The sequence below is a fragment of the Coregonus lavaretus genome (assembly GCF_964263955.1).
Source record: "Coregonus lavaretus genome assembly, chromosome: 23".
NCBI lineage: Eukaryota > Metazoa > Chordata > Actinopteri > Salmoniformes > Salmonidae > Coregonus > Coregonus lavaretus.
The window spans coordinates 5,896,830-5,922,504 of record NC_140010.1 but is presented as its reverse complement, the minus strand read 5'-3'; the positions used below and the strand labels follow the sequence as shown (position 1 = coordinate 5,922,504).

The 25,675-nt window shown below is 46.7% G+C and overlaps 1 protein-coding gene across 5 annotated transcripts in view; it reads left to right on the top strand.

The window, feature by feature from the left end:
* The window catches only part of LOC311099043 (rho GTPase-activating protein 12-like), a 97,453-nt gene extending 72,058 nt beyond the window's left edge, over positions 1–25,395 (top strand). The window contains exons 3-21 of one of the 5 annotated variants that reach the window (XM_084139644.1): positions 7,453–7,596; positions 7,893–8,027; positions 9,901–10,041; positions 10,548–10,628; positions 10,790–10,927; positions 11,360–11,428; positions 12,218–12,298; positions 13,578–13,639; positions 14,688–14,769; positions 16,340–16,441; positions 17,549–17,647; positions 17,870–17,972; positions 18,196–18,315; positions 18,563–18,661; positions 18,999–19,076; positions 19,215–19,349; positions 19,737–19,842; positions 20,212–20,379; positions 25,067–25,395. In XM_084139644.1, the coding sequence (XP_083995770.1) occupies positions 7,453–7,596; positions 7,893–8,027; positions 9,901–10,041; positions 10,548–10,628; positions 10,790–10,927; positions 11,360–11,428; positions 12,218–12,298; positions 13,578–13,639; positions 14,688–14,769; positions 16,340–16,441; positions 17,549–17,647; positions 17,870–17,972; positions 18,196–18,315; positions 18,563–18,661; positions 18,999–19,076; positions 19,215–19,349; positions 19,737–19,842; positions 20,212–20,379; positions 25,067–25,190 (2,067 nt within the window). In that variant the 3' untranslated portion in view covers positions 25,191–25,395. Of the gene's footprint in view, positions 1–7,452; positions 7,597–7,892; positions 8,028–9,831; positions 10,042–10,547; positions 10,629–10,789; positions 10,928–11,359; positions 11,429–12,217; positions 12,299–13,577; positions 13,640–14,687; positions 14,770–16,339; positions 16,442–17,548; positions 17,648–17,869; positions 17,973–18,195; positions 18,316–18,562; positions 18,662–18,998; positions 19,077–19,214; positions 19,350–19,736; positions 19,843–20,211; positions 22,578–25,066 lie in introns of those variants that run through there. The other 4 variants (XM_084139645.1, XR_014609674.1, XM_084139646.1 and 1 more) reach the window with 4 other exon arrangements.
* The last annotated feature ends 280 nt before the right edge of the window (positions 25,396–25,675 follow it).

Sequence of the window (25,675 nt, the reverse complement as noted above, 5' to 3'; positions counted from 1 at the left end):
CCCTCTCTCTCTCTCCTCAGCAGCCTCCCATCCCCAGCCCTCTCTCTCTCTCCTCAGCAGCCTCCCATCCCCAGCCCTCTCTCTCTCTCCTCAGCAGCCTCCCATCCCCAGCCCTCTCTCCTCAGCAGCCTCCCAGCCCCATCCCCAGCCTCTCTCTCTCTCCCCTCAGCAGCCTCCCATCCCCAGCCCCCTCTCTCTCCCCTCAGCAGCCTCCCAGCCCCATCCCCAGACCTCTCTCTCTCCCCTCAGCAGCCTCCCAGCCCCATCCCCAGCCCTCTCTCTCTCCCCCCAGCAGCCTCCCAGCCCCAGCCCTCTCTCTCTCTCCCCTCAGCAGCCTCCCAGCCCCATCCCCAGCCCTCTCTCTCCCCTCAGCAGCCTCCCAGCCCCATCCCCAGCCCCCTCTCTCTCCCCTCAGCAGCCTCCCAGCCCCATCCCCAGCCCTCTCTCTCTCCCCTCAGCAGCCTCCCAGCCCCATCCCCAGCCCTCTCTCTCTCTCTCCTCAGCAGCCTCCCAGCCCCAGCCCCATCCCCAGCCCTCTCTCTCTCCCCTCAGCAGCCTCCCAGCCCCATCCCCAGCCCCCTCTCTCTCTCCCCTCAGCAGCCTCCCAGCCCTCTCTCTCTCCCCTCAGCAGCCTCCCAGCCCCATCCCCAGCCCTCTCTCTCTCCTCAGCAGCCTCCCATCCCCAGCCCTCTCTCTCTCCCCTCAGCAGCCTCCCAGCCCCATCCCCAGCCCTCTCTCTCTCCCCTCAGCAGTCTCCCAGCCCCATCCCCAGCCCTCTCTCTCCCCTCAGCAGCCTCCCAGCCCCATCCCCAGCCCTCTCTCTCTCCCCTCAGCAGCCTCCCAGCCCCATCCCCAGCCCTCTCTCTCTCCCCTCAGCAGCCTCCCAGCCCCATCCCCAGCCCCCTCTCTCTCTCCCCTCAGCAGCCTCCCAGCCCCATCCCCAGCCCTCTCTCTCCCCTCAGCAGCCTCCCAGCCCCATCCCCAGCCCTCTCTCTCTCCCCTCAGCAGCCTCCCAGCCCCATCCTCTCTCTCTCTCCCCTCAGCAGCCTCCCAGCCCCATCCCCAGCCCTCTCTCTCTCCCCTCAGCAGCCTCCCAGCCCCATCCCCAGCCCTCTCTCTCCCCCTCAGCAGCCTCCCAGCCCCATCCCCAGCCCCCTCTCTCTCCCCTCAGCAGCCTCCCAGCCCCATCCCCAGCCCTCTCTCTCCCCCCTCAGCAGCCTCCCAGCCCCATCCCCAGCCCTCTCTCTCTCCCCTCAGCAGCCTCCCAGCCCTCTCTCTCCCCCCTCAGCAGCCTCCCAGCCCCATCCCCAGCCCCCTCTCTCTCCCCTCAGCAGCCTCCCAGCCCCATCCCCAGCCCCCTCTCTCTCCCCTCAGCAGCCTCCCAGCCCCATCCCCAGCCCTCTCTCTCTCCCCTCAGCAGCCTCCCAGCCCACGCTGTAATTGTGAGATTTGGAATGTGCATAATGTTGATCGTGTCTGGTACTAAACCACACTGATAGAGAGGCGTGTAATTGACTGCACCGTGGACAGTGTTGTGGGCTGCTCCTTTTGCCTTTCAAATGACTTTAAACTGTGTGTACGTGTGAGTGTGTGTTCGCTCTGGGATTTCAGTAGCTTATCACTGTACTGCAGATCAACTGATACTACAGCAACATATTGTGTAGAATTACAATACAGTGTTCGGATCATTATTCACTCAGCACCAGTTTCCATTACATTACATTACATTACATTGTTTAACTACTTCTGCTCTGGTCCTCAAGGGAGCACTATTGATTCACCCCATGGCTGCGTCTCAAATGGCACCCCATTCCCTATATTGTGCACTACTTTTGACCAGAGCCCTATGGTCCCTGGGCAAAATAAGTGCACTATATGATTACAGGGAATAGGGTGCCATTTGGGACGCAGACAGTACAATAGTTGAAGAGGTCAACCCTTTGATGTCCCCTGCAGTGCTCCAGTGGTCCTATTGTGCCCTGCAGGGCTAAGGTTGAGAGAGTATTGATCCAGACTCCAGTCTGTCCTGTAGGGTTGAGACAGAGAGTATTGATCAAGATTCCAGTCTGTCCTGTAGGGTTGAGACTGAGAGAGTATTGATCCAGACTCCAGTATGTCCTGTAGGGTTGAGACTAAGAGAGTATTGATCCAGACTCCAGTATGTCCTGTAGGGTTGAGACTGAGAGAGTATTGATCCAGACTCTAATCTGTCCTGTAGGGTTGAGACTGAGAGAGTATTGATCCAGACTCCAGTATGTCCTGTAGGGTTGAGACTGAGAGAGTATTGATCCAGACTCTAATCTGTCCTGTAGGGTTGAGACTAAGAGAGTATTGATCCAGACTCCAGTATGTCCTGTAGGGTTGAGACTAAGAGAGTATTGATCCAGACTCCAGTCTGTCCTGTAGGGTTGAGACTGAGAGAGTATTGATCCAGACTCCAGTCTGTCCTGTAGGGTTGAGACTGAGAGAGTATTGATCAAGACTCCAGTATGTCCTGTAGGGTTGAGACTGAGAGAGTATTGATCCAGACTCCAGTCTGTCCTGTAGGGTTGAGACTGAGAGAGTATTGATCCAGACTCCAGTCTGTCCTGTAGGGTTGAGACTGAGAGAGTATTGATCCAGACTCCAGTCTGTCCTGTAGGGTTGAGACTGAGAGAGTATTGATCCAGACTCCAGTATGTCCTGTAGGGTTGAGACAGAGAGTATTGATCCAGACTCCAGTCTGTCCTGTAGGGTTGAGACAGAGAGAGTATTGATCCAGACTCCAGTCTGTCCTGTAGGGTTGAGACTGAGAGAGTATTGATCCAGACTCCAGTCTGTCCTGTAGGGTTGAGACAGAGAGTATTGATCCAGACTCCAGTATGTCCTGTAGGGTTGAGACAGAGAGTATTGATCCAGACTCCACTCAGTCACGTCCGTCCCCAATTCTCCCAGATGTCCATCTGACCACCAGTTACAACACAATACAATACAACTGGTGACATGGAGTCAAAAGGCCTTTACATTATAAATGAACCTACCTGGCAAACTCGGAAAGTCCTAATTGGCACCCTATTCCCTATATAGTGCACTACTTTTAACCAGAGCTCTATGGACCAGTGTACAACTACTGTACCCAACTGCTACCTCTGTACTGTATGTTCAGTCATCCATTACCTCTAAAGGACTCTCCACAGTGATTTCACAGTCACAAAACTACGTAGAGCTACACAAACACAGCTCCGTCGGATCCGTTGCGTAGACTGTGTGGAGCCCTTAAGAACACATCCTGGATCAGTCATTTGTGCGTGCTCTGTGGCTTGGAGGATTTCAGGGTAATATGAAAGTGAAGACTAGTTGAGGGCAGAAACCCCGAACTGTCACCTCCGAATGAGGGAGGGAAAAGCTTGGGAGTTTCCTACTCTCTTGTGACTGCCTTAACATTAAAATATTAGACCTAAATAGGGTAGCTGATTGGTTCTGGGTGCCGAGATTAGGATTTTTCTGACCACCATTCCCTAAAGTGGAATTAGAATGTCATCTGCTGTGTTCATGCGTCCGTCTGGGGGGGAGAGAGGAGTGTTTCTGTGGTTTTGTGGCCGATCAAATGAGGATTCTGTTTGGTGCTTAACGGCAGCTAGTGTCAGGCAGGACTTCCCCTTAGAGGATACACACTGTTGGACGGTTGTACAGAGAGAAGCGTGGCTGCCTGAAGGGTCGATTGGGACCAGTGACGTATGAGACGTATTTGACTGAACTACTCCTGTCCTGTCCACCGTGATGCGTCTGAGGAGTCCAGTCAAACCATTGGAGGAGGACGATGTGTTCTTCTACTGCTCAGGACCTGAGGTAGAGAATGGAAAAATAGAATTATAGATGGACTCAGTGTATTTCAGTGTGTATACTTCTCAGTGCTAAGGCGGCAGAGGCACTGAAGTGTCCTGTGAAGCCTACTGGGACTAGTGAATAAATAGTTAATCGTTGGCCCGTAAGTAGTATGATGGACTCAGTGTTTCACTCTGGGTAAGAGCGTCTGCTAAATGATCAAATGTCAAATAAAGTACGACGTGTGTACTCCTCAGCGCTAAGAGGACCACAATGGAAATAAGGCTCTGCATTCTTGTGGCTGGAGCAGCCTTCTATGTTCCTTCAAGACCGATAGAGCACTGAAGGCAGTGAGTAGACTGGAGTGTGTTGTGAAGGACAGAGAGACTAGTGAATTGTAAATCAAACATTGGCCCTAAGCTGTGTTGTAGAGCGCTGCATATTTCAGACCGATTGATCTGTTTAGAGACTGCAGGGCGTGGTATAATTTATGATCTCGCTCTCTCCTGCTCTCGTCTTTCTTTGCTCTGTCGATTCCTGTGATTTGGTTCTCAGAAAGTCACACACACTCTTCTCTTTTTTTGCTAGGGGTATGAACTGTTCCGTTTCAACGCATCAGCGGTTCCTTCATTGTGAATTTTTTACCACGTAATCTATAACAGAGAAGTAATGCTTCTATGAAGTCTGTGACAAAGCTGGCCGATACCTTGTGAACTAAAAAAGGCTTTCCTTTACCAAGACCCCTCTGTTGATCAGATAGAGTGAGAGACAACGAGTCATTCCAGGAATATTGTTTCTTAAGAAATAGTCGTCATGGTTATGATGTAGCTTGTTGTACTGGGCTCTGGTTAAATGTAGTGCACTATCGGCAATAGGGTGGCATTTAGGACACATACTAAATGTTATGTTTCTATGGGCCCTGGCCAGAGGTAGTGCACTACACTGAGAATACCAAACATTAGGAGCACCTTCCTAATATCGAGTTGCCCTCAGAACAGCCTCAATTCGTCGGGACATGGACTCTACAAGGTGTCGAAAGCGTTCCACAGGGATGCTGGCCCATGTTCACTCCAATGCTTCCCACAGTTGTGTGAAGTTGGCTGGATGTCCTTTGGGTGGTGGACCATTCTTGATACACGCGGGAAACGGTTGAGCGTGGAAAAACTCAGCAGCGTTGCAGTTCTTGACACAAACCGGTGCGCCTGGAACCTACTACTGTACTACTATTTTGTCTTGCCCATTCCTCCTCTAATTGGCACACAAACACAATCCATGTCACAAGGCTTAAAAATCCTTCATTAACCTGTCTCCTCCCCTTCGTCTACACTGATTTGAAGTGGATTGAACAAGTGACATAAAAAATGATCATAACTTTCACCTGGATTAATCTGGTCAGTCTATGTCATGGAAAGAGCAAGTGTTCTTAATGTTTTGTACAATCGGTGTATAGTGCCATTTGAGATGTAACACAGTTTTACTTTTGTATTTACTGTGCTTGCATGGCCTCTCCTTTTAAATGACTTATGTCATCAAGCCAACGGTCAAGTCAATTTACGGAACCAATCTGTGTTTCACTTCACTTCCCTTCCTGACTAACTTCCTCTTTTCCCCTCCGGCCTTGTTTTCCCTTTCTGCTTACTATGATTTACTTTACCATGACTGTGGTTAATTTACTTCACCATGACTGTGGTTGATTTACTTCACCATGACTGGTTGATTTACTTCACCATGACTGTGGTTGATTTACTTCACCATGACTGTGGTTGATTTACTTCAACATGACTGGTTGATTTACTTCACCATGACTGTGGTTGATTTACTTCAACATGACTGGTTGATTTACTTCACCATGACTGTGGTTGATTTACTTCACCATGACTGGTTGATTTACTTCACCATGACTGTGGTTGATTTACTTAACCATGACTGGTTGATTTACTTCACCATGACTGTGGTTGATTTACTTCAACATGACTGGTTGATTTACTTCACCATGACTGTGGTTGATTTACTTCACCATGACTGGTTGATTTACTTCACCGTGACTGTGGTTGATTTACTTCACCATGACTGTGGTTGATTTACTTCACCATGACTGTGGTTAATTTACTTCACCATGACTGTGGTTGATTTACTTCACCATGACTGTGGTTGATTTACTTCAACATGACTGGTTGATTTACTTCACCGTGACTGTGGTTGATTTACTTCACCGTGACTGTGGTTGATTTACTTCACCGTGACTGTGGTTGATTTACTTCACCATGACTGTGGTTGATTGACTGTGGTTGATTTACTTCAACATGACTGGTTGATTTACTTCACCGTGACTGTGGTTGATTTACTTCACCGTGACTGTGGTTGATTTACTTTACCGTGACTGTGGTTGATTTACTTTACCGTGACTGTGGTTGATTTACTTCACCGTGACTGTGGTTGATTTACTTTACCATGACTGTGGTTGATTGACTGTGGTTGATTTACTTCACCGTGACTGTGGTTGATTTACTTTACCATGACTGTGGTTGATTGACTGTGGTTGATTTACTTCACCGTGACTGTGGTTGATTTACTTCACCGTGACTGTGGTTGATTTACTTCACCGTGACTGTGGTGCCCTTCCTTCAGGTTCATCCTGACATTAACCTCCAGCATGACAATGCCACCAGCCATACTGCTCGTTCTGTGCATGATTTCCTGCAAAACAGGAATGTCAGTGTTCTGCTATGGCCAGCAAAGAGCCCGGATCTCAATCCCATTGAGCACGTCTGGGACCTGTTGGATCGGAGGGTGAGGGCTAGGGCCATTCCCCCCAGAAATGTCTGGGAACTTGCAGGTGCCTTGGTGGAAGAGTGGGGTAACATCTCACAGCAAGAACTGGCAAATTTGGTGCAGTCCATGAGGAGAAGATGCACTGCAGTACTTAATGCAGCTGGTGGCCACACCAGATACTGACTGTTACTTTTGATTTTGACCCCCCCCCCCCCCTTTGTTCAGGGACACATTATTCAATTTCTGTTAGTCACATGTCTGTGGAACTTGTTCAGTTGTTCATGTCTCAGTTGTTGAATGTTGTTATGGTCATAGAAATATTTACACATGTTAAGTTTGCTGAAAATAAACACAGTTGACAGTGAGAGGACGTTTCTTTATTTGCTGAGTTTATTTACCTGCTGTGCAAATCTCTCTCTCATGCGCTCTCTCTCATGCGCTCTGCAGGTATTGGGAGGACCGTGTGCAAGACATTGCATCTGGAGGACACTGATCCAATTCTGATCAGTCGCCGAATTGTTTGATATAGTGTTTTTTGCGTTTTTATTTATTTATTTTTTAACTTGTCCAGGCAAGCAGACAAGCGTTTATGTCGATCCCTGTCAGTCAAGTGTTCACCAATACGTCTATTACTAACCCATGGTGGTTTAGAGACGCACTAGAGAAAAGGGCAATTTGAGACTGTTTGTTGTCATTAAAAAATTGTCCTGACCTGCACATAATGATGTTAGGGTTCATTCTATAAGTAGTGCCCAGAGTTATTAATCAGGCTATGTCTGTTCATTCTCTTTCTCTCTCAAGAGTTTAAGTGGCTCACGTCAAGATTCAGACAAGTCATTCATGTATTTTCCAACCCATCTCTCTCCTCTTATCCAGACCGTCTCTCTGTCGGGTCAGAGTGGTCGTCCTGAGTCTCCTGTCTACACTAACCTCCAGGAGCTGAAGATCTCTGGGTCCAGCCTGCCCCCCGACCCCTCCAGCTCCCCGCAGCACGTCCTGGGGGACTGGGAGACACATAAGGTCTGTACTACTACTGCCACTGTGTCATGGATTGTGACTTAGGTATTGTCTACGTGTGCGTCCCAAATGGCATCCTATTACATATTTAGTGCACTACGGGGCCCATAGGGCCCTGGTCAAAAGTAGTGCACTAAATAGGGAATAGGGTGCCATTTGGGATGTATGCTGTATATCGCTCTGGATAAGAGCGTCTGCTAAATGACGTAAATGTAATGTTGTCTGATCTGTGTATGTCATTTGACTGTTTTTAACCACGAGCTGATATATTGTAGATTTAAATTCAATTCAATTTCAAGGACCAGAGCGGCAGACAGTACTACTACAACTGTTCCACCCAGGAGAGAACATGGAAGCCTCCCCGAGCCAGAGACGCTAGCAGTGGCAGCAGCAGCCGCGGTGAATCCCACAGCAATAGCACTGGGGAGACAGAGGTATGTACTGGGACATGTGTTGGAAACACACACACACACACACACACACACACACACACACACACACACTTACTCAAACTCACACATAGGCACAGACACAAGTAAATGCATTTATGAATAATCATGATTTATATGTGCTTGTGCTCTAAAACACGCCCATCCAAACACATTAGACAGAAAGAATCACTGCTGCATTCCGGCAGGATCACAGAAACAGTATGTTTTGCGGTGGTCTCTAGAATGATGATAATAGCGCCACACTGCCACCCTGTGGCCAGAAGCAGTCAGTGCTCCTCAAACTGTGACGGTCCCAACCTCGTTTGTTGTCACTACAGTATCCTCTGTCTATCCACACACAGTAACAGTGTTCAGACTGAGTAGGGTGCAGTGCTTTGACGCTTATGGTATCTTTGGCTCTCTGTGCTTTGCAGACCTGGGTTCAAATACTATTTGATTGAATACCTGTGCTTGATTTGAGTTATCCTGGCTTAATGGACTTTTTCATTAGTCCACTGTTGATACGGTCCCAAAAATGGTTTGCATGTCAACAGTCAAGTTTTCAAGATATTGGACTTTCAAGAAGCAAAGTGTCACTGGCTGCATCACCATGACGATGCAAATATTTCAATATCTTGAAAACTTGACTGCTGACATCAAAACATTTTGGGACTGTATCATTGGACTAATGGAAAAAAAATACAAAAATATCGTTTTTGAGTGGAGTTTGCCTTTTAAAGGGATACTTCTGGATGTTGGCAATCAGGCCCTTTATCTACTTCCCCAGAGTCAGATGAACTCGTGGATACCATTTTTATGTCTCTGTGTCCAGTATGAAGGTAGTTAAAGGGGCCTCGTTGCCAACATCCCGAAGTATCCCTTTAATCCCAAAGCTGCAAACCCCTCTCATCTGGGCTACAGGCAGGCAAGAGCAAATGTTAAAGTATTTGAACCCAGGACTGGTGCCGTAAGTGGCTTCAGTATTCTTGGCGGTACATTATGGGTGACGGTGACCTCTATAGCGCTGACTGTGATTCATCGTGACTGCTGATTTGGTGCTTTCTATTCTCAATGGTGATTGGTCCTTCTCGCTATCTCTCTCTCTCTCCTCCCTTTATGCCGCTCTCTCTCTCCTCTCTCTATCCCTCTCTCTCTCCTCTCTATCCCTCTCTCTCTCTATTTATCTCTCTCTCTCCTCTCTATCCCTCTCTCTCTCCTCTCTATCCCTCTCTCTCTCTATTTATCTCTCTCTCTCCTCTCTATCCCTCTCTCTCTCCTCTCTATCCCTCTCTCTCTCTATTTATCTCTCTCTCTCCTCTCTATCCCTCTCTCTCTCTATTTATCTCTCTCTCTCTTCCCTCTATCCGTCTCTCTCTCTTCTCTCTCTATCCCTCTCTCTCTCTATTTATCTCTCTCTCTCCTCTCTATCCCTCTCTCTCTCTATTTATCTCTCTCTCTCCTCTATCCCTCTCTCTCTCTATTTATCTCTCTCTCTCCTCTCTATTTATCTCTCTCTCCTCCCTCTATCCGTCTCTCTTCCCTCTATCCCTCTCTCTCTCCTCTCTATCCCTCTCTCTCTCTATTTATCTCTCTCTCTCTCTTCCCTCTATCCGTCTCTCTCTCTTCTCTCTCTATCCCTCTCTCTCTATTTATCTCTCTCTCTCTTCCCTCTATCCGTCTCTCTCTCTTCTCTCTCTATCCCTCTCTCTCTATTTATCTCTCTCTCTCTTCCCTCTATCCTTCTCTCTCTCCCTTTCTCTCTGCCTCCCCCTCTCCCTCCCTCTTCCGTTTCCCTCCCTAATCATAGATGACTCCACCGCTCTCTCTCTCCCCGTCCTTCCTTCCTCTCCTCTCGCTCTCCATTGGTCGGTTCCAGCCTCTGTTGTTGGAGGACAACGGCCACAGCACATATTCTAGCCAATCAGACAGCCAGTACGGCTTCCCGCCCCGGGGTTGGTCAGAAGAGCTGGATGAGCATGGACACACTCTGTATGTCAATGACTATACTAATGAGAAGGTACCGGGGTCTCTGTCTCTCTCTATGTATCTCTCTCACTCTATTGATAGCTTGCTCTCTCTATTGATCTCTCTCTCTCTATTGATCTCTCTCTCTCTCTCTCTCTCTCTATTGATCTCTCTCTCTCTCTCTCTCTCTCTCTATTGATCTGTCTCTCTCTCTCTATTGATCTGTCTCTCTCTCTCTCTCTATTGATCTCTCTCTTTGACCAAACCAACAGACAGAGATAAAATGTGTGATCAATGTGTGGGGTTGTCAGGCAATTGGTCTCTCTCTGCTGATTTACAGACAAGTCTGTACTGTCACGTATAGTGTTTATATTTCACTTAGACTGGACCACTGCACCACACTACTATCACATATTTAGCATGGCTCATAGACCGCTCACCAGAGAGAGAGTTCTGGCTTCTTGAACATCATGTTATAGTAAATTGGTGTGTCTGTGAGTGGTTCCTCATCTCATCTCGTGTGTGTGTGTGTGTGTGTGTGTGTGTGTGTGTGTCCAGTGGATAAAGCATGTTGATGAACAGGGCAGACCCTACTACTACAGTGCTGATGGCTCCAGGTCAGAGTGGGAGCTGCCCAAGGTAAGGCCATGTACACTACCTCACTGTTTTAATTTAATGGTTTGGATTGATTGCTTGTCCCCAAAATGATTTAGGCTTATTAGTTTCATATTAGTTAGTGTTAGTATTGGTGTTTATAAGTACCTCTACAATGTTTTCCCCCTCCTCTCTCCTCTCTGCAGTACAACCACTCCCCCCCTCCTCTGCCTGGTGGAGGAGACGGGACCCCTAAAAGCCTCAGTCTGGACAGGAAACACGTAGACCCCATCGTCCTGACCAAGTGGAGAAACAGCACCAACGTGCTGGACACCAACGACAAGGTGAGACAGACGCCCTGTCATGGCCCGCCCAGCCATTCTGGGTGTGTCTCAATATATATAGTCCACTGCTTTTGAACAGGACCCATAGGAGTGGTCTCTGGTAGTAGTGCATTAAATAGGGGATAGGGTGCCATTTGGGACGTATACTCTGTTGGGAAGCAGACTGCAAATAGTGACTGAGATGCAGTAGCCTGTTGCTACTATCAATCTCAGACGTCCACAGCAGTTGGAAAAGGATGTACTTCATACAACCCTAATTCCATAGCAATCATTTATATTCCAACCAGGTCTCTGAAGTATCTTGTCCAGTGAGTGCGTTTTAGAATGTGAGGTGTGGCATCCTGTTCCCTGTATGTGAAAAACAACAGGCGTCACGATAGGGAATAGGGTGCCATTTGGGACACACTGTAGACTCATGATTCTGTTCTGCAGCGGCTCATCAAAAACAACAGGCGTTTCCGTACGGGCTCTGGTCGCCCCCACCCCTACAGACAGACACAAGTCAGTGCCCTATACACCCCGCCCTCAAATCCCAGCAGCCAATCATCTTGCATGATAATCACAGAGCGCAAGAATGATCTCATCCAATCAGACCAATCACGTTCCTTGTTGCTTGCCATCACTGAGTGCCACAGCGTCCTCCTTCCTTTTTTAATTCCTGCTCTTCTGATTCACCTGACACTCCTACTGGCCCAATGATCACTCCTACTGGCCCAATGATCACTCCTACTGGCCCAATGATCACCTCTACTGGCCCAATGATCACTTCTACTGGCCCAATGATCACTTCGATCACCTCTACTGGCCCAATGATCAATTCTACTGGCCCAATGATCACTTCTACTGGCCCAATGATGCCTGTGACCGTAAACCTGTTTGGGATCTATAATCTATCAACCTCTCCTTTCTCTGTCAGTAGTATGATTTGAGCTACATTAATTGAAATGTATCATATCTTGTCATTGCATGCATGGTTTAATTGTTATTTTGAAAGAATACCTAATTAACATTCAACCATTTCCTCAACTCTTGTGGTTCATGTAAACACTGATTCAGTGTTGGTTTACTCCTCTAACCATATACATTCTCTGTGCTTGATTGAAATTGCCTGGCACAGTGGAATCAATAGAATAAATGCAAAAGCACAAACTCTGCCCATTTGACACTCCAGGCAGGCTAAAGCAAACACTAAAAATATTTGAAAGATTTTAAATAGTATTTGAACCCAGGTCTGAGTCTCTGCAGTTCTCTGTAGTAATTAGTCGGTGTTGTTGTCATTCTGATTACTAGGACGGTGCGTTGGGCCCCAAGGTCCCTGGCTCTCCAGACTCTGATTCCTCAGACCCCTCGTCCCACAAGCCCCCTACCTCTGTTAGTATCCCCCTCTCCTTCTCCTTCTCCTCCTCCTCTCCCTCTGTTCTCTGTATACTCCTCTCCCCCCTGCCCTGAACTGTGGCTGGCTTCCTGACATCCGTACTTGTCGACCAAGGCCTCTAGGCCTTTTCTCAATTGCAGTCTTCAATGGTGACTCTGTGTTTCTTCTCCCTGCACTGGAACTGATCATGATGATAGTGGTGATGATAATCCTGGTGATGGTCATGATAATGATGACGATGATGATCCTGGTGATGACGATGCTGATGATGCTGATGGTGATGATGATGATGATGATGATGATGGTGATGATGATGATGATGACGGCGATGATGATGATAATCCTGATGATGATTCTGATGATAATGATGATCCCAGTGATGACGATGATAATCCTGATGATGATGATGATGATCCCGGTGATGTTGATGACAGTAACACAGACTGAGCTGTGGGAAAATCTATTTTTCAATTCAAACTATGGGGAAAGGGTGTTGTCATACTAAAGCTTATATTTCTGACGGTCTATTGTTAACTACTTTCACGGTCTACTGTAACTACTTTCTGACGGTCTACTGTAACTACTTTCTGATGGTCTACTGTAACTACTTTCTGACGGTCTACTGGAACTACTTTCTGACGGTCTACTGGAACTACTTTCTGACGGTCTACTGGAACTACTTTCTGATGGTCTACTGTAACTACTTTCTGACGGTCTACTGGAACTACTTTCTGACGGTCTACTGGAACTACTTTCTGATGGTCTACTGGAACTACTTTCTGATGGTCTACCGTAACTACTTTCTGATGGTCTACTGGAACTACTTTCTGATGGTCTACTGTATCTCTACTTTCTGATGGTCTACTGGAACTACTTTCTGATGGTCTACTGTAACTACTTTCTGACGGTCTACTGGAACTACTTTCTGATGGTCTACTGGAACTACTTTCTGATGGTCTACTGGAACTACTTTCTGATGGTCTACTGGAACTACTTTCTGACGGTCTACTGGAACTACTTTCTGATGGTCTACTGTAACTACTTTCTGATGGTCTGCTGTAACTCTACTCTTTCTGTCTGTTTGTTTGGTCTGCTTGTTGTATGTCTGTGTCCCAAATGGCACCCTATTCCCTATATAGTGCACTACTCAAAAGTTGTGCACTGTATAAGAAATAGTGTCATTTGGGACGCAGACTATGTCTTGCTTTTTTCCCTGTCAGTTGTGTCTGGCCCTGTCTTCATGTGACAATGACTTCTCTCTTTGTTTCTCTGCAGCCTTCGGAGAAGTGTGGTATTCTCAACGTGACCAAGATCACTGAGCATGGAAAGAAAGTACGGTGAGTAGTACTTGACTAGGATAGGAACAGGATGAGAACACCTGTAGAAAGTAGGGTGAGTAGTACTGGACTAGGATAGGAACAGGATGAGAACACCTGTAGAAAGTAGGGTGAGTAGTACTTGACTAGGATAGGAACAGGATGAGAACACCTGTAGAAAGTAGGGTGAGTAGTACTGGACTAGGATAGGAACAGGATGAGAACACCTGCAGAAAGTAGGGTGAGTAGTACTGGACTAGGATAGGAACAGGATGAGAACACCTGTAGAAAGTAGGGTGAGTAGTACTGGACTAGGATAGGAACAGGATGAACACCTGTAGAAAGTAGGGTGAGTATTACTGGACTAGGATAGGAACAGGATGAGAACACCTGTAGAAAGTAGGGTGAGTATTACTGGACTAGGATAGGAACAGGATGAACACCTGTAGAAAGTAGGGTGAGTAGTACTGGACTAGGATAGGAACAGGATGAGAACACCTGTAGAAAGTAGGGTGAGTAGTACTGGACTAGGATAGGAACAGGATGAGAACACCAGCAGAAAGTAGGGTGAGTAGTACTGGACTAGGATAGGAACAGGATGAGAACACCTGTAGAAAGTAGGGTGAGTATTACTGGACTAGGATAGGAACAGGATGAGAATACCAGCAGAAAGTAGGGTGAGTAGTACTGGACTAGGATAGGAACAGGATGAGAACACCAGCAGAAAGTAGGGTGAGTAGTACTGGACTAAGATAGGAACAGGATGAGAACACCAGCAGAAAGTAGGGTGAGTAGTACTGGACTAAGATAGGAACAGGATGAGAACACCTGCAGAGAAACTGCTCCTCCAGGGCAACACAACCAGACAGTCTCAAATTGAACCCCCCCCCCCCCCCCATATTGCTTCCACCTTACAGATCTGCAAACATTGAAGAGTTACGGCCTAGGGAATGGGTAGGGAGTGATATCGGATCAGCTGTATATGAAGTGTTAGTTGATACAACAATGATGTAAGATGACTTATGGAGCTATGTCTGTATGTTATGTTTGTGTGTGTGTGTGTTTACAGGAAGAACTGGACGTCGTCCTGGACGGTTCTCCAGGGCTCCTCGCTGATATTCACTAAAGGCCAGGGGGGCGGGACCAGCTGGGTGAGTGGTGTCTGCTATTCGCTAAAGGTCAGGGGTGCGGGACCAGCTGGGTGAGTGGTGTCTGCTATTCGCTAAAAGCTAGTGGGGCGGGACCAGCTGGGTGAGTGGTGTGTGTTTGTGTGTGTGTGTCTCTCTCTCTCTCCTCCCATCCCTCCTCTCCCCCACCCCATCCCTCCTCTCCCCCATCTCTCCTCACTCTCATCCCTCCTCTCTCTCCATCCCTCCTCTCCCCCATCTCTCCTCTCTCTCATCCCTCCTCTCCCCCATTTATCCTCTCCCCCATCTCTCCTCCCCCATCCCTCCTCTCTCTCCATCCCTCCTCTACCCCATCCCTCCTCTCCCCATCCCTCCTCTCCTCCATCCCTCCTCTACCCCATCCCTCCTCTACCCCATCCCTCCTCTCCCCATCTCTCCTCTCTCTCCATCCCTCCTCTCCCCATCCCTCCTCTCCTCCATCTCTCCTCTCTCTCCATCCCTCCTCTCTCTCCATCCCTCCTCTCTCTCCATCCCTCCTCTCCCCATCCCTCCTCTCCTCCATCTCTCCTCTCTCTCCATCCCTCCTCTCTCTCCATCCCTCCTCTACCCCATCCCTCCTCTCTCTCCATCTCTCCTCTCTTTCCATCCCTCCTCTCCCCCATCTCTCCTCTCTCTCATCCCTCCTCTCCCCCATTTCTCCTCTCCCCCATCTCTCCTCTCCCCCATTTCTCCTCTCCCCCATTTCTCCTCTCCCCCATCTCTCCTCTCTCTCCATCCCTCCTCTCCCCCATCTCCTCTCTCCCATCTCCTCTCTCCCCATCCCTCCTCTACCCCATCCCTCCTCTACCCCAAATCTCCTCTCCCCCATTCCTCCTCTCCCCCATCCCTCCTCACCCCATCTCTCCTCTCTCTCCATCCCTCCTCTACCCCATCCCTCCTCTCCTCTCTCTCCATCCCTCCTCTACCCTCATCCCTCCTGTAGGTTGGCATCCTTGAAGAGGAAGGGGGTAGGTCTGACACTACTGTAGGTTGGCATCCTTGAAGAGGAAAGGGGTAGGTCTGACACTACTGTAGGTTGGCATCCTTGAAGAGGAAGGGGGTAGGTCTGACCCTACTGTAGGTTGGCATCCTTGAAGAGGAAGGGGGTAGGTCTGACCCTACTGTAGGTTGGCATCCTTGAAGAGGAAGGGGGTAGGTCTGACCCTACTGTAGGTTGGCATCCTTGAAGAGGGAGGGGTCAGACAGTCAAGTCAATGGGTTCGATGTAGGAAGTGGGTTTCTTAGGCTTGTGTCCCATATGGCACCCTATTTCCTGTATAGTGCACTACTATACTACCCCATAAGGCTCTGGTCAAAAGTAGTGCACTATATAGGGAATAGGTTTCCATTTGGGACAGTCATAGACCAAACTCAGTGATGTACCTGTAGTCTAGCGGATGATTCTCTAAGACACAGCAGTATCCTAATATCTCAGCAACAACCCTCTGGGTTGACAGTGGGTTTGACAAGCTCCACTCTCTCTCTCTCTCTCTCTCTCTGTCTCTCTCTCTGTCTCTCTCTGTCTGTCTGGTGTGTTTCTACTCTCTCCTTGTAGTTTGGAGGAAGCCAGTCTAAACCAGAGTTCACTGTGGACCTGAGAGGAGGATCTATAGAATGGGCTTCCAAGGACAAGTCAAGCAAGAAACATGTCATTGAGGTGAGAGGGCTCTGACACTACAAAACGTTAATATGTCCCCAATTATAAACTGGGTGGTTCGAGCCCTGAGTGCTGATTGGCTGACAGCCATGCTATATCAGACCGTATACCACGGGGATCTTTTTACTGTTCTAATTACGTTGGTGGCCAGTTTATAATAGCAATAAGGCACCTCGGGGGTTTGTGGTGTATGGGCAATATACCACGGCTAAGGGCTGTATCCAGGCACTCCGCGTTGCGTCGTGGCTAAGAACAGCCCTAAGCCGTGGTATATTAGACATATACCACACCCCCTCGGGCCTTATTGCTTAATTCTATCAGGGCCGTAGCACTATGACTGTAGAACATGTGCAAATCAAATGTATTTATAAAGCCCTTTTTACATCAGAAAGTGTTTATACAGAAACTCAGCCTAAAACCCCAAACAGCAAGCAATGCAGATGTAGAAGCACGGTGGCTAGGAAAAACTCCCTAGAAAGGCAGGAACCTAGGAAGAAACCTAGAGAGGAACCAGGCTCTGAGGGGTGGCCAGTCCTCTTCTGGCCGTGCCGGGTGGACATTATATGAGTACATGGCCATTAAGGCCAGATTGTTCTTCGAGATGTTCAAACGTTCATAGATGATAATAATAATCACAGTGGTTGTAGAGGTTGCAACAGGTCAGTACATCAGGAGTAAATGTCAGTTGAAAACAGCAGGTCGGTGACAAGGTAGCACATCCGGTGAACAGGTCAGGGTTCCATAGCCGCAGGCAGAACAGTTGAAACTGGAGCAGCAGCACGACCAGGTGGCACGCTAAAGGCAGGGAAGATTATTTCATGTTGGAAAGTAATGTCTCTGCACAATATTATGATTATTCATATGATTATGGGATGTGATTATGGTATGTGATTATGGTATGGGTATACATTTTAAATTATTTTGTTTGTGTACAAGGAACAATATTTTTGTTGCTGTTGTGTTTAGTAACATCTTGTAAGCCCATGTGGGCTCGACACCGGTAGGTGTATGACACTTAAATAAAAAATATAAATCAATCAATTCTACAAGCCACTAACATGTACTCTTTAACCTGGTAGTAAAGTCAACTTCTTGGTCTCCTTGCAGCTGAAAACCCATCAGAGTACAGAGTTGCTGATCCAGTCAGAGAACGACGTCGTCATCAACGAATGGTACAGGGCACTGATGGACACCATCAGCACACACGTGAGTCTGCGCGCGTGCACACACACGGTTGTGTGATTTCCACCGCAGTTCCACATCTATCCACTAAGTGGCAGAGTTGTCATGTTTAGTCATTGGGCCAGTCCAAAGGTAGCCTACCTGTTTTTGTGTGTTCCTGACTGTCCACTTCCTGTTTCCGTGTGTGTGTGTCTGTGTGTGTCTGTGTGTGTGTGTGTGTGTGTGTGTGTGTGTTACCTACCATAGGCCTGGGAGTCAGATGAGGCTATAGAGGAGGACATGCCAGAGTCTCCTGGACTGGAGAAACAAGACAAGGAGAGAGAGCACAGAGACTCTAAGAAGAGCCGAGGTCAGAGGACCATGTCTGTCTGTTTCAGATCACTCCTCTTTGTCTACTAAGGATGTTTCTGTTGATCATAATAGGTCAGCAGTCCAGGACTAAAAAGATGACTCAATGGAGAACCTCCAATAAAATATATTTTTAGTCGAGGACTAGGCTTGATTTGTGTCCGGGAAACTGTCCCTATGTGTGTCAGGGTGTTAAGTCATCTCCCGTTGTCATTGGTCTTTAGCCATGAAGAGTTCCACCAGTATGGACGCGTCGGACAACAAGAAGACCAGAATCAAGCTGAAGAAGTTCCTGACACGCAGACCCACTCTGCAGACAGTCAGAGACAAGGGCTATATCAAAGGTATTACAAAGAGCGTTAGGGTTGTAGAATTGTGATAACTTTCCCAGGTTTTCCAGAAATCCAGGTTGGAAGAGTCCCGGAATCAGAAGGAAATTATAATCTAGAAGCTTCCAACCAGGATTTCTGGAAAACCTGGACATTTTGGGACAGTTACCAGAAAGTTACCAGAAAAGGGAATGTTATTTTCCAGTAGGGGAGTACTTTGGACCTCTATAATAATAACCATGTTGATGTCTGTGCGTCTTAGACCAGGTGTTTGGTTGCAGTCTGAGTGACCTCTGTCAGAGAGAGAACACGTCCGTGCCAAGCTTCGTCACCATGTGCATCGACCACGTGGAAAACAACGGTAGGTGTGCTCCTCCTATCTGAATGTGTCTGACTCGGTTGTCTCTCATCGTGACAGTGGTGTGGTGAGTTGAATGTGATGTGCCTGGTGTAGCTGTCTGAGCTCCTGACTCCGGACCACACATCCCCCTGGCAACAGGGATTTGAGCCCCGGCTCGGCCGTTTGGTCGCTGCCCTTAAATCCTTTCTGTGTCCCTCTGTATCTATCACCCTTACACATGTCCTTTGAAAAACAGTAACTAAATATGTAAGGCTATCAGAACGTCGATCACCTTTTATTAAATACAACTTTGAATGGTTGTGTGATGGAGCTCTCCTCTGTGTTCCTCTGTCTGCAGCTCTGAACGTGGACGGGCTGTACAGAGTGAGTGGGAACCTGGCGATCATCCAGAAACTACGCTTCGCTGTCAATCATGGTAGTTACTACTGCTACTGTTCCCTCTCTCTCTCTGTATACTGGCAGCCTGGGTATCCATGGACCTGTAGTATACTGAATAACCCTGTGCGTGTGTGTGTGTGTGTGTGTGTGTGTGTGTGTGTGTGTGTGTGTGTAGATGAGAAGGTGGACCTGGAGGAAGGGAAGTGGGAGGATATCCATGTGACTACAGGAGCGTTGAAGATGTTCTTCAGAGAGCTGCCTGAACCCCTCTTCACATATGGACTATTCCATGACTTTGTCAACGCCATCAGTGAGTACATAATATTTCCATTGTTGTTATTATTATGAGCACAATAACAACTATACATCCACAATGCATCCTGGCTACTCCATTCTAATAGTTTAAATCTTTACTTCATGTTTTATTAGGATCCATCTTAATTTCTGTTACTGAATTGTGGTAAATGTTATATTTATCCATTGGATGGCGCTACATCACATTAAAGATGAGTAAATAGGTATCACCCTGTGTGTTGTCTGAATGTGAAGCCTGTTGTTGTTCTTCTTGCTAAACAGGAAGGGACAAGCTGAAGTTGTCCAATGAGATAAGCTTGTTTTGGTTATCGGTTGCAAAACATTTTCTTACGGTGTGCAGTAATGAATAGTCCCCCTGTTGATGTTCCTGTCTGCTCAACAGAGATCCCAGACTACAAGCAGCGTGTCCAGTCCGTCAAGGAGCGGGTCAAACAGTTGCCAAAACCCAATCAGGATACTATGCAGGTCCTCTTCAAACACCTCAGGAGGTCAGTCAAACCTGCACAGTTAACTAAATTACAATATGATCTGATTGTCTTCGCCTCATTCATATTGAGAGTTGCAAGATTCCGGTAACTTTCCCCAAATTCTCAGATTTTCCAGATATATTTATGTACAGTCCAATGCTATAACTCTAACCCTCCCCCCTGTCTCATACTGTTACTTTGCTTGTACTTGTATCTCCTCTTGCCGTCAATGTAAATATGAAGTTGTTCTTAATTGACCTGCCTGGTTAAATAAATCAATACAAACTTGTTCTCTCTCTGTCCGCAGGGTGATTTGAGTTGTAGCTATATGATGTTGCATATATAATGATGTAGCCGTTAACTATAGTGCTCCTCTCTCTCTGTCCGCAGGGTGATTGACCACGGTGAGGAGAACCGTATGACCACCCAGAGCGTGGCCATAGTGTTCGGCCCCACCCTCCTCAGACCCGAGACGGAGACGTGGAACATGGCGGTCCACATGGTCTATCAGAACCAGATAGTAGAGCTCATCCTGCTGGAGTACGAGGGCATCTTTAGGTAGACGCCAGAGGGGTGACCTTTCCCCTGGGTACAGGTCTAGGATCAGCTTCCCTTCCCACAATCCTAACCTTAACCATTAGTGGAGGAAATGCTAAACTGACCCCAGATCAGTGTCTAGGGGCATCTTCACCCTACACCGGTAGAGACGCGAGGTGATGTTCACTCGGAACGACACGGAAGCAAACGGCCGAAACGGAGAGGGACTACGTGAACACTTGTTTTTGTTTTCCGTTGTAAAATGCTTCGTAACGTTGTGCTGTAATAAATTCCAACCCAGGCCTCCTCTCTGAACACCATCACCACCATGATTATGCAGAGCTCTCAACCCAACCCAGGCGAGACCGGTCCAACTCACCTCCCTCTAACCTGTAGTCATTCACGCCTCAGAATCCATCTCCCGCGAACCAAACCTGTAAGACAAGGACTTATTAAACACAACCAATAAAACTCAAGTTGAGACGCTTTGCACTTAGCAGCAAATTTGGATGATGCTTCCCCCCTTCCTGCTCCTCTCTCCATGACTGGTTTTGTGGGACTTTCTGCAAAAGGCAAAATCCAATCCTGACTGTCCATACACTGGATTACTATGGTCGATACCTGAGCTAGACTCTCGCCTGGATAGACTGGCTGAATGGAGGGTGGACTGGCTGAATGGAGGGTGGACTGGCTGAATGGATAGAGGGTAGACTGGCTGAATGGAGGGTGGACTGGCTGAATGGAGGATGGACTGGCTGAATGGAGGGTAGACTGGCTGAATGGAGGGTAGACTGGCTGAATGGAGGATGGACTGGCTGAATGGATGGAGGGTGGACTGGCTGAATGGAGGGTAGACTGGCTGAATGGAGGGTAGACTGGCTGAATGGAGGGTAGACTGGCTGAATGGAGGGTAGACTGGCTGAATGGAGGGTAGACTGGCTGAATGGAGGGTAGACTGGCTCAATGACTGAATATCCAGAGCGACTTACAGGAGCAATTAGGTTTAAGTGCCTTGCTCAAGGGTACATCAACAGATTGTTCACCTAGTTGGCTCGGGGATTCGAACCAGCAACCTTTCAGTTACTGGCCCAACGCTCTTAACCACTAGGCTACCTGCCTGCTGTAGCCCTTCCACAGGCACGTACACACACACACTCACACACACTTTGTCTCCCTCTGCTGTTTCCACTGTACAGAGCTGGGAGAATGGGCTTGCATCCCAAATGGCACCCTATTCACTATACTCCCTATGGGCCCTGGTCAAAAGTAGTGCCCTATGTAGGGAATAGGGTGCCATAGAGATGCAGTGTGTATGTACTGGGATGTCATGTATTGAGCTACTGTATGTGGGAGCCTCGTGCCTCCTGTTACAGCTCCCCTGTGTGTGTGAATGATCCCTCTCTAAAGTACAGACCCTCTCTCTCCTCTGTGAAGCAGTCCGTTCTACACACTGGCTGTGTCTAACGTGGCACCCTATTCACTATAAAGTGCACTGCTTCTGGCCAAAGGTAGTGCACTATATAGGGAATAGGGTGCCATTTGGGATGCAGACACAGACTCATGGTTTTACTTCAGCCATCATACCAAAACTATTCTGCTTCTCTGGTTTTAAGAAGATTTCAGCTTGAAAATACAGAAATGGTACTCTGACTGGTGGAGAATAAGGCAACCATTAATAAATGAACGTTCTATTGAAAAATATGTACAGCTGTAGTGTGTTTGTCTCAAATGGTACCCTATTCCCTGCTCTGGTCAAAAGCAGTGCACTATAAAGGGAATGAACGGGGTAACATTTGGGACGCAACCTGTGTGTGTGTGTACAGATGTTTGATAGTAGTGAAATTATGTTTGACTTGACGGTGAGCGTTAGAAACTTGGGGAAACAATCACTAACGTATTAAGATTCATTCCATCATGTCGACTGTGTAAAAAATATATAATTTAGGATTGCAAAATTCCGGTTTACTTTCTCAGAATTCCCTGGATATTCTGCATATTCACTCCTGATTCAGGGAACATTCCAACCAGGATTGTTGGGAAAGTTACTGTAATTTTGCAACCCTAGAACTTCTTACTATATGACCTGGGGTTTTGGAAGTTTACCTGTGTTGTGTGTAAATGACACAGTTTGTAAAAGAATTACATTCAAAATAACTGCTGTTCATGACTTCTTTGTCTAATTGGAATAAAGGCCTCCATTGAGACCCTGTAAAACCTGAGCCACTTTTTCTCATCTTTCGTCTAACACACACACACACACACACACACAATGTCTTTCAGGTGGGGCTTGTTGATACTGGAGCAAATTTCTACCTGACCTTTTTGTGACGGAAAATATAATTAAATTTTTCATATGCTTCCATAACTAATGATTAGAATACAGTGGGGAAAAAAATATTTAGTCAGCCACCAATTGTGCAAGTTCTCCCACTTAAAAAGATGAGAGAGGCCTGTAATTTTCATCATAGGTACACGTCAACTATGACAGACAAAATGAGAAAAAAAAATCCAGAAAATCACATTGTAGGATTTTTAATGAATTTATTTGCAAATTATGGTGGAAAATAAGTATTTGGTCAATAACAAAAGTTTCTCAATACTTTGTTATATACCCTTTGTTGGCAATGACACAGGTCAAACGTTTTCTATAAGTCTTCACAAGGTTTTCACACACTGTTGCTGGTATTTTGGCCCATTCCTCCATGCAGATCTCCTCTAGAGCAGTGATGTTTTGGGGCTGTCGCTGGGCAACACGGACTTTCAACTCCCTCCAAAGATTTTCAATGGGCTTGAGATCTGGAGACTGGCTAGGCCACTCCAGGACCTTGAAATGCTTCTTACGAAGCCACTCCTTCGTTGCCCGGGCGGTGTGTGTGGGATCATTGTCATGCTGAAAGACCCAGCCACGTTTCATCTTCAATGCCCTTGCTGAATGAAGGAGGTTTTCACTCAAAATCTCACGATACATGGCCCCATTCATTCTTTCCTATACACGGATCATACGTCCTGGTCCCTTTGCAGAAAAACAGCCCCAAATCATGATGTTTCCACCCCCATGCTTCACAGTAAGTATGGTGTTCTTCGGATGCAACTCAGCATTCTTTGTCCTCCAAACACGACGAGTTGAGTTTTTACCAAAAAGTTCTATTTTGGTTTCATCTGACCATATGACATTCTCCCAATCCTCTTCTGGATCATCCAAATGCACTCTAGCAAACTTCAGACGGGCCTGGACATGTACTGGCTTAAGCAGGGGGACACGTCTGGCACTGCAGGATTTGAGTCCCTGGCAGCGTAGTGTGTTACTGATGGTTGGCTTTGTTACTTTGGTCCCAGCTCTGCAGGTCATTCACTAGGTCCCCCCGTGTGGTTCTGGGATTTTTGCTCACCCCACGGGGTGATCATTTTGACCCCACGGGGTGAGGTCTTGCGTGGAGCCCCAGATCGAGGGAGATTATCAGTGGTCTTGTATGTCTTCCATTTCCTAATAATCGCTCCCACAGTTGATTTCTTCAAACCAAGCTGCTTACCTATTGCAGATTCAGTCTTCCCAGCCTGGTGCAGGTCTACAATTTTATTTCTGGTGTCCTTTGACAGCTCTTTGGTCTTGGCCATAGTGGAGTTTGGAGTGTGACTGTTTGAGGTTGTGGACAGGTGTCTTTTATACTGATAACAAGTTCAAACAGGTGCCATTAATACAGGTAACGAGTGGAGGACAGAGGAGCCTCTTAAAGAAGAAGTTACAGGTCTGTGAGAGCCAGAAATCTTGCTTGTTTGTAGGTGACCAAATACTTATTTTCCACCATAATTTGCAAATAAATTCATTAAAAATCCTACAATGTGATTTTCTGGAAAAAAAATTCTCAATTTGTCTGTCATAGTTGATGTGTACCTATGATGAAAATTACAGGCCTCTCTCATCTTTTTAAGTGGGAGAACTTGCACAATTGGTGGCTGACTAAATACTTTTTTCCCCCACTGTACATTTTCTTGAAATAATAACAGATTCAACCTAAAGGAAAATGTAGATCATTATAAGTGTGGTCCTTGAAATACACTTATTGGCAATATTATACTGTAGCTACAACATTTGATGAATAAATGCTGATTTTCTCTCAATCCTGTCATTAATTTATCCTGCTGGATCTGGAAGACTAGTGAGCACTGTGTTGTTTAATAAAGTATCAAAAGACAAGAAAGATAACTTATGACATACTCACTCTCACTCTGTCTCCTCTCTCTCTGTCTGTCTCTCTCTGTCTGTCTCGCTTCTCTCTGTCTGTCTCTCTTCTCTCCTCTGTCTCTCTGTCTCTCTCTCTCACACACACACACATATTTGTGCACATGTGAGTACTGATACCTTCAACAAAAACATGTAAACATTGCCACCATAAATCAACACAAGACAAAGGTCTTTCAGGTGGGGCTTGTTGATACACTATTCCACTATATGGCTTATTGCTGAGAGGGCACATTTCTGTTTTACTTTGTTGATGAAAAGTATTTGATTGTAAATCATTCATTCACTTCCTAACCTAATAATTAGAATACTATATTATGAGGTTAACTGAGCAAAAGGAATTAAGATAAATCTGAATCATCTTCTCAACATGTGGAGTTTAGACTACAGATAAATTATATTATTTGGTTGTATGTAGGTATGTCTGACTGTTTACTGAAGTAATAAAGACTAATCTCTATCCCACAGACAGGAAGTTGGCTCTCTCAGCCTCACTAGCAGCACCTGGTCAACACGGAAACACTGGACCCTTCAACACTGGAACCACCCTGGTCTACAGAAATATCTACTCAAACATTGGCAATGCTTATAACCCCACTGTGTTGTGTAATAATGTACCTGGAAGACTAGTGAACACTGTGTTGTGTAATAATGTACCTGGAAGACTAATGAACACTGTGTTGTGTAATAATGTACCTGGAAGACTAGTGAACACTGTGTTGTGTAATAATGTACCTGGAAGACTAGTGAGCACTGTGTTGTGTAATAATGTACCTGGAAGACTAGTGAACACTGTGTTGTGTAATAAATTACCTGGAAGACTAGTGAGCACTGTGTTGTGTAATAATATACCTGGAAGACTAGTGAGCACTGTGTTGTGTAATAATGTACCTGGAAGACTAGTGAGCACTGTGTTGTGTAATAAACTACCTGGAAGACTAGTGAGCACTGTGTTGTGTAATATGTACCTGGAAGACTAGTGAGCACTGTGTTGTTTAATATGTACCTGGAAGACTAGTGAGCACTGTGTTGTTTAATAATGTACCTGGAAGACTAGTGAGCACTGTGTTGTTTAAT